The sequence below is a fragment of the Cottoperca gobio genome, chromosome 11 (assembly GCF_900634415.1).
Source record: "Cottoperca gobio chromosome 11, fCotGob3.1, whole genome shotgun sequence".
In the NCBI taxonomy this organism is placed as follows: Eukaryota; Metazoa; Chordata; class Actinopteri; order Perciformes; family Bovichtidae; genus Cottoperca; species Cottoperca gobio.
In genome coordinates, this window is record NC_041365.1 from 12,836,573 (window position 1) to 12,850,257 (window position 13,685).

Consider the following 13,685-nt stretch of genomic DNA (forward strand, 5'->3'; position numbering starts at 1 on the left):
AAGATTTACTAACAAAATAGCTCTTTATTAAAGACATTAACATTTCACAATTGACATGTTCGAAACTGTGTCTTCTCAGAGCACAGCTGTCTAAACACTTGCATTACATTACACTAAGAATATGTTCATAATATTGGAGTGCCCTCTTTACAACGCAAGCTCATTTGCGAAGATCACAAAACCAGCAGCACCATCTTTTCCTTACAATAAAGTCTGAGGCAACAGGTAACACATTGTCATGATAATAAACACACATGTTTGGCTTCAGTAACAGCCCTTCTTTATTACTTCATTTCTTAAAATACACCATTAAAGATCACATTGTCTGTTTGGTTTTACTTTACTCCCACTGACTTCTTCAGGTTCCGCATACAGATCAAAGCTCCTTTATCTTTTCTCATCACATCTCCAATCTCCGCTTTACAGACTGGGCACTGGTCTGCCATGGCGCACAGAGCTTCCTCTAGCGCCCCCTGTGTGTGCTGGTCAGGAAGTGCGCTACACTGACTCAGCATGGTGAGTGTGTGTTTGAGCCAACCTTCCTCTCTGACCAGGCTGGTGATCCAAGGCTGAACGCGAACGCAGCCTCCCAGCGCCTGCAGACACAACCTCCAGAGCTCCGCAACGTCGTCCCAACTCTCCTCCCAGCTGAGGCTTACCTTGACCGGACCGGGGCTGGAGCCGGAGTCCAGGGCGCTGCGGAGGAACCGGAGCGCTGAGGAGAAAAGCCGCCTCTGTCCAGCTTCAACTGAGCCTGGAAAATAAAAAAAAGGATGAGTTGTTAGTGGAGTCTCATGTTGTTGAACCAAAGCTACCAAAAAAGTAAAGTTAGTGCCTTTATTTAAATTATAATAGGATATAAAAAAAAACCCCAATAAAGAACACATTACTAGACTACTTACTTGAATAATGCAGGTTGAAATAAAGAGACAAAATAAGCTGAAGTTTTACAGTAAACATTTCTGTCCAACCTAGAGCCCACATGATCTGCATTCCCACAGGCCTTTTTCAAAGCAGTTATAGAAGGAATGCACAAGTGTAACAAATAACATTCGTAATGGTTTGTTTTGACATTTAGACATGAAAAACACAGGTCACAGGAATTACTGGGACATTTGAAGAGAACGTCGCAATTGTTAATGTTATTGGTAATGGGATTTTCCTTCCATGACATGACAAAATGTCTGAGGTGAAAAAGGCTTCTTTACAAGCACACTGGATGAAATGACAAGCACAATAACACAATTGTAGGTTTTCTGTGTTGCAATGTAAAATTACTTTAGAATGTCAATTCGGACAGAAAACATGACACAAACAGCAGAGAATCGTGTAATTAATCACTGAACAGGAGTTAGTGCCGAACACAACTGGAAAATAAATTGGTACCAAGTGATTAACCGAAACAAAATAAATAATTGTCACCTGAAGGAACTGATTTGAGTCTGCCAATCATTAGTCCGAGCGTGCAGTAATTAGCTGCTAGGACCAGCAGAAGGGGTTTGTGCACCAAAACAGGAAGCGCGTCACCCAGAAGGGCCTCCAGCGTTCTGAAACATGGGTCCTTCCTGGACAACCAAAGAGAAACAGTTTAAATGTACACCTTTATAAAACTCTTAGTTTGAGCGGTGATACCTCAGTATTGATGGATATAAATGTAACAACAGATCATAATTACAGATCAGTATTTCACTCAGCTACCTGACTCTCTCTGGCTCTGTGACGGTGAAGTTGAGGAGGGCTGAGCAGGCTGTCTCCATGCTTGGATCCCTGGCCGACGCCACTCCTCCTTTCCCCTTGAGGGAAGTCCAGCACTGCGACAGAAAGTCCACCAGCATTGCCGGGGTGTCCAGGGTGAGCAGCACCTTCCTAGGACCTTCTTCTGCCGACAGGTGGCACAGAGCTGGGAGGAGATACCTGGAGGGAGGAGGATGTAAGGGAAGAAGATAAAGTACTGTTAGATAACTGCAGAATCTATGGAATGAAGTATAAACTATATGATTGACTCCCTCTGATAAGTATTGTCATCTTTACCTCAGAGCTTCTTTGCCCGTCCACGCCCCCGTCTCCTCTCTGACGGACATCTCGGACATCCAGTCAGAGAGGCCATGCTCAGGACTCTCACCCTGCAGGTGGCTGCGGGAGTAACCGATCAGGAACGGCAACAGTCCGGTTACTTCTTCCTTCAGACACAAAGTCTCTTCCGCCAGCCATGAGCACAGAGAGCGGAATGTGGCAAAAATAAAAGGGTCACCATAGCGACTTTGATCCACCTACGAGAACAGGAAGTGAATTAATGTTTTACTATTGCTTTCAAAACCTTCCTAGTCTGCCAACATATTTAATTCCCACAGTATTTTTGCCCTGGCAGTGTATCGTATTGTACAATACATGAAACATGTTTCTTTGGATTGCTTTCCTAAAGTTACATTCACTTATGGTCAAACCAAAATAACAAACACAATAAAATAAAACCTTTGGTACGGCTGAAAGAAAAATATGAATCCGATCATGCTGATTATTTCCTCGATACATTTCTTGGTCTATTAAACATCAGAAAACAGTGAAAAATGTCCATTAAAATGTCATCAAATGTTATTTTTTAACTTTCAAAAAGTAAAAAAATATTCTGTTGACTATCGAATAAGACAAACAAAAACAGCATTTATTTATTTAGAAAAAGATCTAAATAATCAATTTAATTTAATTTATTATTATTATTATTATAATAATATAAATTAACTTTTTATTAAGTTGCTGATCATTTCCCGTCAATCGACTATTTGTTTAAGGTACAAATTGTTCCAGCTCCATCTGTGAGCTTATTATTTAAAAATGAAGTCGCCAATTATATTGCTATAATTATATAGCATTTTATCCCATACTCATAACTCCTAGGGGATGTACATTTTTGTCAGAGCAGAAGGACGAATAATTTGGCACAAAATGACATTTTCAGAACCAGCAACATGTAGCTTATTGGATATTAAAAAATAAAGAATATAAAGCACGACAGAGCAACACCGACAGAAACTTAAGCGTCCTCCTCTCACCTGCTGCAGGTGGTACATTAAAGCAGAGAAAGCTTCCTCCAACACCCCGAGGACCTGCCTGCTCTGCTGCAGACTGATCGAAGGGATGGAGCTGTGAGGAGGTGCAGTGGTCTGTGACACTGCCAGACAGCAGGCCTGCTCAATGGCAGCCTCCATGATTCGGTAACAGCCTGGGAAAAAGAAGTAATAAGAAGGGTTTATGTAACAAAGGAGATTAATCACGCTTAATCAAATCTTACCTAGCGCACCGCAGATATTAAAAACAGTGACGGAGCTTCGATTGACGACACCAAGGTCATGTTTCAGAGAAGTTTGAATGACCAGACAAGGAGTTTACACTTTACAATAAACATACGTTATGCATGGCAAGTTTTTAAGCCTGATTCAGAAATAAAAAATCTTAAATCTGACCATTTTAGGCAAAAATCAAATGAGTTCAGATTCATTCACTAGAATCATAAGTTAACACAACTTGAAGAAATATACTTTAGAAGTTAAATAAATATGCAAAATGTGGGAAAAGAACATTTTCATGTGGGGCTTACACTGAGTGACTTTGGACTTCTTCTAAAATTCTGGCTACAGCCCTGGTTAAAAGAATGATTAGCTCCTAATAAATTAGGGAAATGGCAAAGGCAGCAGTGCGGGGTAGGCATGAACAAAGAACATGGTTATGGTTGCTTCAACTTTGCATTTAGGTGAATTGTTCAGAAAAGGCAGATGTTGTAAGTACGTCAATATACTTTAAATAAATAAATAAAACAACAGTACCTGTGAGGGTGTGCTGCAGCTCTCGGCTCAGTTCGTTACCAGGCGGTTCCTCCAAACCCATTCTGACCTCCACACAGGCTCGGTTCACCAGTAAGCAGCAGAACTTTGGCGGCCCCACAAACTCCCACCCATACAAATCCAGCAGACAAGCACTGAGTACCAGCATCGGCCCGATATGTTTTGGCGTCAACTTAGCCTGCAACATGGGTCTTAACACCCCCCATACACACGCAACGACTCCCTTCAGCTCCTCGCTCTCTGCTGCCACTCCTACTGGGGGGAGAAACTGCGCCAACTGGGCACACATGTCCAGCTTGGTCTGGTCTGTGGCTTGGCAGAAGTCTTTGGAGAGCCTGACCAGCAGAGTGAGGAGTTCTGCGGTGTGTTTACTCCACACTTTGTCCTTGTTTTTACCTGCGAGGAGGCAACCAAGCAAGGCAAGCCCTCTCTCGTGGCTGAATGTCTGGTTTTGTTGCACTGCCTGGCACAGAGCGGGAATTGCACCCCTGCTCAGCAGCTGGTCGGGACCTCTGGGTAAGGCACAAACTGCTGTGAGAATCTGGTAGCAGTCAGCAGCTATGGCCTTGTCCAGCTTGGAGGAGGGGGAGGCTTCTTGAGATGTGGATACTCCGTTTACTTCACTATCGTCATCACCCTTTTGCTTGCTGGTCTTGCCCTCTCCTGCTGATTTTGCCACATTGGCAGGATCACTGTCTGTGTTTGAACTCTGCTGGTTAACAGGGCCATTTGCTATAATGCCCAGCAGGAGGGGAATGGTGGTTAAGAGCTGGGGATGGCAGGCCATGTCTGGGTCTGTGCTCAGGGCAGCCAACAGAGCCGTGCCCAGTGAGAGGAGTTCTTGTGGGGGTAAGCCGGAGTTCTCGCTCCCTCTGATTGCTGTCACCAAAAGCCGAGCTGGAAGGTTGAGGCCAACGGCCTCGAAGATTCGCCTCAAGGTGGGTTTGTCTAGCTGGCTTGCTGGGCACAAGCGAGTTATCTGAAGACAGAGAGGAAAAAAGAGAAAACACCCACCTGTCAGTACTGGGGTCCGATACTTGGTCTCTATACATATTATCCCTATATACACTCAGTTACACCTAGCTTCAGTTAAACTAATGCAACACCTCTGCTATAAATTCTACCTCTGTGAACTGAATGTAAACAGTAATGTAGTAAATGTAAATGATTTTCGTGGATTCCTAAAATTGAACTAATGTAAATATTGTTCTACATGCCAGTGTATCAGTAAGCGAGGTTTACAGGCAAACAGCTGGTATATTAACAATATCATTGATAGGGATCAGTGAAATCGTGTGTACCGTGTATACTTTTTGAGCACATATACACTTACCAGCAGAAGAGCAGCCAATGTGTGACTGTCATTTTGAGCCTGCTTGAGTGCATGGAGACATCTCTCCAACACCTCTCTCTGGACATCAGTCAAACCACCTCCTGCATCTCTCTCTGAGCCTCCTCCGCCTTCTCCTCCTCCTCCCTGCTCCTCTTTTACAGGAGGCTGGCTGCTCACGAGAGCTGTAACGTCGACGTCAGCCATTACGACCTTTATAATAACTGTGTAACCAAAAAAGTAAGCAAAGTCATTGAAAATCAAACGGAATATCATGTCATCAGCTCCCCATCGTGGAGGGCAAAGAGCGCAGCCTAATTAAACGAGCTTCAGTTGGTTTGCTGAATAATTATGAGCTGAGGTTGGCAACAATTCGACGGTTAAAATTTGAATTCGTAAACGTTTGTAAAATAACTTACTTTGTTGACAGCTCTTTATCGCGCGCTGCAACAGCTCGTGGGCACACTTTCCGGAAGTAAAATGTCAAAATAAAGCTGCAAGAATCCAATGAAAACGGTCCAAGTATGTCAAAGGACCAATCGCAAGAGGGATAGTTGGAAGGCGGAATCGCCATTTTGGTCCATGTTGTAACGTCGGAGAAGCGAAGACGCATTTTATTTTGAGGTCATGGAAGACATTTTTATTATACATTTTTTGTTTCTAAGATTAAAAATACCACAAAATTACTAAAGCTCCGAGGATTACTGTTTATATTGAGCTGAACGTGGTCGCTATTGACATCTGGTCGGCAGGTGGCGTACGGCGGAAGTGGTCGGATTAATGTCATGCAGTCTGCAGTTTAATTTAAGATGCAGCACAACAAACTAATACCAAAGTGGACTCTGTGTAATAACTCGTAGCCTGATTTGGTTGACTGCACATTCATTCCCATTAGTATCGTTCAATTAAACCATTATGCCTCACAATGTTGCGAACGTTGTGTCACTAAGTAGTTTATTTTGAAAGATCAAGCTACCGGAAGCATTATTTATCACTTGACAGCGCAGTGGTTTCACAGGCACATCAGCTAAACATGCCAGAGGAATACTGACCTAATTAAATCTACATGGGACAGCAACAACGACGACACAACACATCACAGCGACCGAACAGCGAATGCCATTTTACTCAAACTGTAAGTCCATGTACTCTTTTCTGTCTTTAACGGTGTCGTGCCAATTTGCCATTGAAATCGCTCAGAGGGAATCCGTGTACTTGCACGGTGTGTAGTAAAATAGAGATGCCAGCAGCTGTTAGCCTCAAGGTGGATTTTACAGGTGAAATATGTTATGGTGTCATCGCGCAACCGTCATGTGTCAGTACTGGAACGTCGGCATTGCTTGTAAAAACGAAACAAAGACCACTTACTAGATACAAAGTGTATTACTAATTCAACCGTCCCTCTTTTGTAATTGTGTGATAGTGCAGTGGACTACGCAGACTGAAGCTATCGGCCTTCATTCAATTATCTGACAGCTAGACATTTTTTGTTTTTGAGTAAACCCTGAATGTTGTTTTCACGCTGCCTAGTAAGATGCATAATGCACAAGCCTACTCTTTTGGATGACATGTCTCAGAGATATTATCCCAGCAGTGATGCATTTCATTTGACTGACAGACTGCCATGCATGCAGTCGATATGCACTTATTTGCACTTTAATCAGTTAGTTAATCCCTGCTCTGCAAGAATCAATCATTCTTATAGAGTAGAGTAACTAACAATTATTTTCATGATTTATTTTTGATTTGTTTTATTGTTTGATCAATTGATAATTTACTTGATAAAGTATAAATTGTTATACAATCCAAAGCTTTAAAAAGCATCTTTAATCTTTGATTTAAACCACCCCAAAAAAAAACAAACCTTTTTGTCTTTGTTAGTCTTTTAAAAGCAAACGTTTAGTAGCATTGAATGGAATTTATATTTGATATTGATCCATAAATTAATTTGTTGCCAGTTCAGTAAAGTCTTGTCCCGCATGGGAAATATGACTTGCAGGATAACAAAAACAGACTCGTACTTCAGTAAAACAGAATGAAAACCATCAGTTAGAATAGGGGTCATCATATACCAGTACAAATTATAGGAGACAGCCATAATGTAAAGGAACGGGCAAAGAAACAAAAACAGGTTAAAAGCAGAAAAGGTAAAAAACATGTTAACGTCTATTGCCAACAGTTCATACTGTTTATGCTATTCCTGCAAGACAAAATGAATACAATGAATGAAAAAGCGACTAAAATGTATTAGATTTGGCAAAAGCAATCTCAGTACAATGCAAGCTGATATGAGTCTTCTGTTGTAAATCTATAAGAAGTTATTGACTATTAGTGCGAGTTTATATACTGTCTGTATCATACACTTAAGTTATTGTGTATTCATATCCTTTTTAACCTACTATATTATTGTACACAGGGTTATTGCTGTAATACATTGCATCTATTTAAATATTATCCTCGGTTTAGAGTAGTTGTTGCTGTAAGGATGTTTCTGTAGTTGTCACAGCAAGATGGGAAGGTTATTATTATTATTTATTTCTTCAAGGACTCTGCCAAGAAGAGAAATAAAAACAACTTAATTTTCTTCCCCTGTAGCAGCCTGAAGAATCTGTGCGTGGGCTTTGGTGTCATTACAGAGAAAGCTCCCCCAACCTGTCTCGCCATGAAGCAAATACAGAGCTGACAAGTGTGCTATTGAATACTGCGACTGAGAGAGAAAAAGAGGAGAAAGAAACAGCCAAAAGAGAGAGAGAGCGAGAGAGAGAACTTTTGGTTTTTGGTCACAGAGATCATTGTTTTGCAGAAGCTTCTCAAGGGAAAAGTAGCTATTGAAATGTCCATAATAGCTGAGCTGTCATCAGCCCAGATGACTGAGTGCACCTGAGCATTACTGCTGCTGGACACACTCAAAGTCACCACCAGCCTGTGGGTATTTGCTGCACAGTCAAACAAAAGAAAAGAAGCAACTCTACAGTGTTGTAGTCTGAGGACAATAAACGTTACTGAATCCCTCACATTTATTTTCTGGATTATTTTTACCTGGAGCTTTTTTGTCTGTTTTGGTGGCTTACCTGGGAGAGAAACACAAGTGCAGGAGGACTGATGATTGTTTGTGGATTTGGGATTTACTGAGCAGTTGATTATAGCACAGAAGGAGACTGCTGGGGCTCACCGTCCACGTGCAGGATTGCAGATTCACATGTGGAGGCAGACCGTACAGGTTTGTCAACAGTTCATGTTGTGTGAGTGTGTGAGAGCTTGTGATCTGTGACTGGAGATCACAACTTTGCTAGGCTTTGCATCTACATAAAATGTATTCAAGCAACCATATCTAATTGCTATCACGAAAAACAATCTTAACTGTGACTGAAGTCATCTGCTATATTGAAATCTCTACTACAAAGTAGTAAAAAGTATCAACATCTGCATGTCCTTAAATACTGACCAATGGATAAAGAGTAACATTATTTCAAACCGTATGGATATATAGCGTCTAGCTAACATCTACAGACTGTCTGCTCAGCAGATGCTTGTGAAAACGGCTTGATTCATTGCTGTATTGCCCCGTAGTAGTCTCCTGGAAGGACGTTGTGGTGGAAGAGTCTTGAACACAGTGTCCCAGAACTTGTGCTGTTCACTCCCCTCTTTTTCTTTTTTTTTTTCCTATTCTGCTGTAAGAACTTGCACGATAATTTGGGAGGGGAAATGTGCAGTATGGCATGCATTCCTCATCAAATCATAAGTCTGCCTTCCTGAAGTGTTACTTTACTTGAAATAATTTACTTTTGTCCCTCAAGACAGCACATTCCTAGTGCAGTACAACAATCTGCATATTGCTCCTTTTTTGTGACTCATTCAGGAAGGTAATTATTCTCAGGCATGTATTGTCTCCACTAATTACTTTGAAATGAGAAACCTCCTCGTCACACTTCCTGTAGGAAAGGACATTAAGCGTTAGGAAGTTACCTCAGGGGCCTGGATGACCTGAGGCTGTGTTTAGAGCATAATTTAACATGTGTTACATTTTCTACAGTGTTGTTAAATTGGATAAAGTAACTTTGTACACTGTGACAACACTTATATCTTTAGATAAGAACTTAGGAGAGGCGTAGAAATGTTTATTTTATGCACAGTAATCCTCCATATTATCGTATTCCAGATATTAACCACTCCTCAATTTCACTTTTGTTATGAACATACAGGCTGGGTAACATAGCGTTATGCTACAAGACAAGATGCCAATGACAGACAGATAACAGTTAAGATTGTTGAATATCGTTTTGACATAACCCTTTGGTTAACACAGAGGTACTTAACATTTACATCAATCTACACTCTTAGAAGTATGTAAATGAAATGTTCTTATCTTTGTCATATCCCTTTTTATCATTTCCGTGTTGCTTTAACTAATGGTTAAAAGGAGGGAGCTCACAGGATTGTGAGTCATGTTATACCTTCTTAAGAGTCACTGTCAACAGAATATCAGCAGAATTGTTGTATAGTGAAACAAACCTGTTCAACGACGCTCAAACTGTTTAAAATGTTTCTTAACAATGACAACAGGAGGCAGTAGCCTGCATTCTTATGTAAGGTAGAAGATGTCGAGTGTTTGTTTCCAACAGACCACTGAACTAAATCCTTTGTTTCCCTTCTTCCTCTAGTTTTTGATGATGTGTTGTTTGTCATTTCCAACTTTTAATGTTATGATCCATATATTGTCGAGGGGAAAATGATTGAAGTAACGTTCCTGTTATTTGCTCTCTCCAGTTGAAACGGTTGAATTTGATTTGCATTAACTTTAGTTATCAAGTTGATGTGATGTAGGTCATTCAAATTCTTTTGAGTGCTTCTCTAAAGAGCTGAGGCACTGGTCTAAAAAAAATTCCCACTTTGTCTTCTCATGTGTAAAACAAAGACATCAATAACAAAGTTTGTTCATTTGTAATTGCATTTTGCATGGAATTATTCATTTGGAAAACAACATTTTTGATTCAATGGATTAATTTCCACTAAAAGTCAGTTTACGGTAATATTATCACATGTTTGTTCATCAATGACATTAAATGATCCACTTGTTAAATAACTTTCTGACTTTCTCTTGCACTTTCTAGTATAGTGTTGATTGAGCAGCCCCGGAGACGGCCATGTTGGATCTCTTCCTCAGAGTGCTGGTGTTGACCCGTCTTCACCCGTCGCCTCACAGCACCTGGCTGCCAACCTAACTACTCGCTCCCTCTCTCTTTCTTCCTCCGCCTGGCCGGAAGAAAGGTAAACATGCAGTTTAGCAGGTTGCTGTTTTTGTTTAGTAGGTGTTTTTGATAACTTTTGGACAGAAACCATCCGCAGATTCAGTTGGATTGACAATAGTTTTTTTTCTATGAGAGGGGTGTGAGGCAGGTCGGACTGTGAAATAAATAAAAAACAACCTTCAAATGACACTGAAGGTTATTTTTAATTCATGCTCCAAATATCTTTAGTACTTTCCTCTCAAATAATTTTACGAGAGTACATTTAATGGTTCTTGTGTCAGCAGCTCGGCATTGGTTCTTGGACACCTTTGCAATGTTAAAGGAATAGTTACTCCTTTTTTAGAAACACACTTATTTGCTTTCTTGCTGAGAGTTTGATAAGAAGATTGAACTCACTCTCACGTGTGTGTGTGTGTGTGTGTGTGTGTGTGTGTGTGCTAACTGTCTGTTAGCTTAGCATAAAGACACAGGGAACATTAGGAAAAACCTAGCCTGGTTCTGTCCAAAGGTAACAAAATCCACCTATCAACGCCACTGAAGGTGATCTTATTTGTTAAATCTGTACAAAAACAACATGTTGTGGATCCACAGAGGGGTTATGTGCTGTACTATTTCTGGACTGGGTCGTGGATGTTGTTACCTTTGCACAGAGACAGGCCAGCTGATTAACTGTCTTTCCACTTTTTGTGCTATGCTAAGCTAATTGACTGCTGTCTATAACAAACAATTCAGTGTACAGACTAAGTGTATTTAATTGAAGTATTTAATAATATATAATTATTCCTTTGAATGTTTTGTTATTTATGTATTTTCACATTGCTTTGCTGGTCCACCTGCTGTTAAATGATTATAGAGGAAATATTAAAGCACAAGGGATGAACTGAATAGTTAGTTAATCCAAAATTCACTACATGTTTTTACCAAACAATATTCTGCTTCAATCCATAATTGATGCCGTTTATCTTCTGAAGAACAATATTTTCACTGTGGTCAAAAAGCAGTTTGCTCTCCTGCTCGATGCACACAAAGGGAGGCAGGCACCTGTATGAACGGGACGGTCTCGTGGCAACGGCACCATAAATTACCTTTTTATATAAAAATCTATTCAGGCTCTAACAATATTATAGTAAATTACTTAAGAGTAATAGTAAGTTATATTCATTAAGAAAAGTTTATTTAATAATAATAAAGACTAACTGAATCCCTTTATTCAAATTGAGGATTTTATTCAAGCATTTCTTTTAAAAACAATATTGGGTGATGTCTTCATAAAATATGATGACTGACATTTGAAGCTTCATTTGAAAACCTCAATGCAAGCGTGGAATGTAAAAGAAACAACTTTTGATACAGCCCCAACATTAATATAGTTCTATTTCCTTTTTCTAGGTCCTTGGTCCTTGTGGGAAAATGTCCTATGCACTCCACAAGCTGCTCACTTGGAGCTTACCTCACCTCCTCCTCTTACCGCTGACCTACCTCTTGCTCTTGGCTTCTCCAACAGGTAAAACAAAACCTATTGTCAACCTGAACACAACTGGCCCTTATAACCTTTGTTGACACAATTGATAAAGAAGCTTACATCTGTGAATCATCTCTGCACTCATCTGCGCTGCAGATTCATGCACCTTTGATTACTCAGGGTGGGACTGCATCCTTCTTTAATCCTATTATGATACTTGGATGGTTTTAGGTTGTTGGTTGGTGTTTACTGCCCTTCTAATGTGAGGCGGAGAGATAGAGGACTGTTGGGACTTGTTTCTTTCTGATGCCAATGCGCTCAGTGGGTTACAATGTGAAACAGGACAATAGGGGCTCTGTTAGTGGACATTGTGTGTGTTGAGGGGTGGGGGAGAGAAGAAGAGAGGACAAGGGGTGGGATGACTAAACGGAGGCCAAAGGGTCCTTTCTCAAACAAACTATCGTGCTTTTGTGTGTTTTTGTGTGTTTTTGTGTGTGGCTAGACCTGTGTTTTTCCGGACTTGAGTTACATTGACGTCCCTTAAAGTCAACCTTAGCCTTCTTGTTGCCATGGTAGCAACACTGTCTGATGAACTGTGTTGTTCAGTTTTTCTTTTTGAACTCTCCATAACTGCTGACGGCCATGCCATCAGCAGGACGAGCTCTCCGCTGACTTACCTTGCACCATTTTCTTCTCTCTATTTACTGTCGTCATTTTTTCAGCAATTGCCATTAAATGTATTTACATTCTGTAATAACCTCTTTATATAGAAGTGGCCATCGATAGTTGCGGAGTACAACATTCCTGCGCAGGATTCACATTGCCGACCTACTTGTGAGGGCATGACAGGAAATGGTTAATGTACATAATAAATCCAGTGTTACGGTTTACTGTTCACTCCCCTGCAGCTGTGTCAGAGCTGTTCTAAGTTATTGCTAATGCAAACCCAACATTTCCTTATGCAGCTGCTTTACAAATACCTTTAGTGGCTTTACAAGCATACCACACCCTTTCTCCTTTTTGACCCTTGCATCGGATAAGGAAAAACTCCCCAAACTAACCACTTCAACTGGAAACAAATGGAAGAGACCTTAGAATACCTCACAACATAGACCATCTATAGGAAACATACATAACATGTGAACATACGGTAATATGAAAAAGATTGACCAAGGAGGATGTCAAGCAGCCAGCCAGAGAGAGAGATCAACCGATAACACAGAGTTGCTTGGATTGTGAAGTAGTCAAAGGAAACGCAATACCGTTATCACTGAGGTTAGTGCTGATGGCAATCACTCATCAAAAATGTGTGGTGAGCTGTTATATGAAGAGTTGCAGGCTCCAACTCCATTTGCTATTCCTCCTGCCGTGTGCAGCATGAAATCAGATCACAGTTACTCAAGAAGCGATAGAAAATGGTAGATTATTGACTGACGTCTTTGATCAAAGAACGCACATTTGTTTGGCTGCACTGTAAACGGATGCGCCAGTTGCCCCTGTATGTCGTTAAGGATTATAACTTTAGAGAATGTTTTGAGGGTCTATTGGACAGTATCAATGATGGAAATACCTTGTTCTTGTGAGGGTATCTCAATATTGACTCATTGAACATAAAAGTAACTTTATGATGCAATGTAAAGCATGGGTTTATACCCAATTATCACTCAGCCTAGTAAAATACTTACTTTCCAAATGCAGTGCAGAACACAGAGGGAGCTGCTACTAAATGACACTACCAGTATTTGCAGTGAGTGATTGTAACCGTGTTTATGGTTTGTGTCTACAATCTATAGATTTGATCAGCT

General features: G+C 40.6%; 2 protein-coding genes across 4 annotated transcripts in view; one reads left to right on the top strand and one right to left on the bottom strand.

Annotated features, from left to right (window-relative positions):
• ncdn (neurochondrin) lies at positions 1-5,733 on the bottom strand. 2 transcript variants are annotated; one of them, XM_029442709.1, is made up of 8 exons: positions 5,589-5,733; positions 5,173-5,393; positions 3,822-4,818; positions 3,051-3,220; positions 2,032-2,270; positions 1,699-1,914; positions 1,423-1,565; positions 1-754 (listed from the first exon to the last, which is right to left on the bottom strand). In XM_029442709.1, the coding sequence occupies exons 2-8, from the start codon at positions 5,374-5,376 to the stop codon at positions 336-338; spliced, it is 2,388 nt and encodes a 795-aa protein (XP_029298569.1). In that variant the 5' UTR covers positions 5,377-5,393; positions 5,589-5,733; the 3' UTR covers positions 1-335. The 2 variants fall into 2 exon arrangements, with proteins under 2 accessions (XP_029298569.1, XP_029298568.1); XM_029442708.1 differs by lacking the exon at positions 5,589-5,733 and having other exon boundaries at positions 5,173-5,567.
• kiaa0319l (KIAA0319-like ortholog) overlaps positions 5,574-13,685 on the top strand; it is a 23,584-nt gene continuing 15,472 nt past the window's right edge. Inside the window, exons 1-3 of one of the 2 annotated variants that reach the window (XM_029442706.1) lie at positions 5,574-6,304; positions 10,281-10,437; positions 11,808-11,922. In XM_029442706.1, the coding sequence (XP_029298566.1) occupies positions 11,829-11,922 (94 nt within the window). In that variant the 5' untranslated portion in view covers positions 5,574-6,304; positions 10,281-10,437; positions 11,808-11,828. The remainder of the gene's footprint in view (positions 6,305-10,280; positions 10,438-11,807; positions 11,923-13,685) is intronic. The other variant, XM_029442707.1, reaches the window with a different exon arrangement.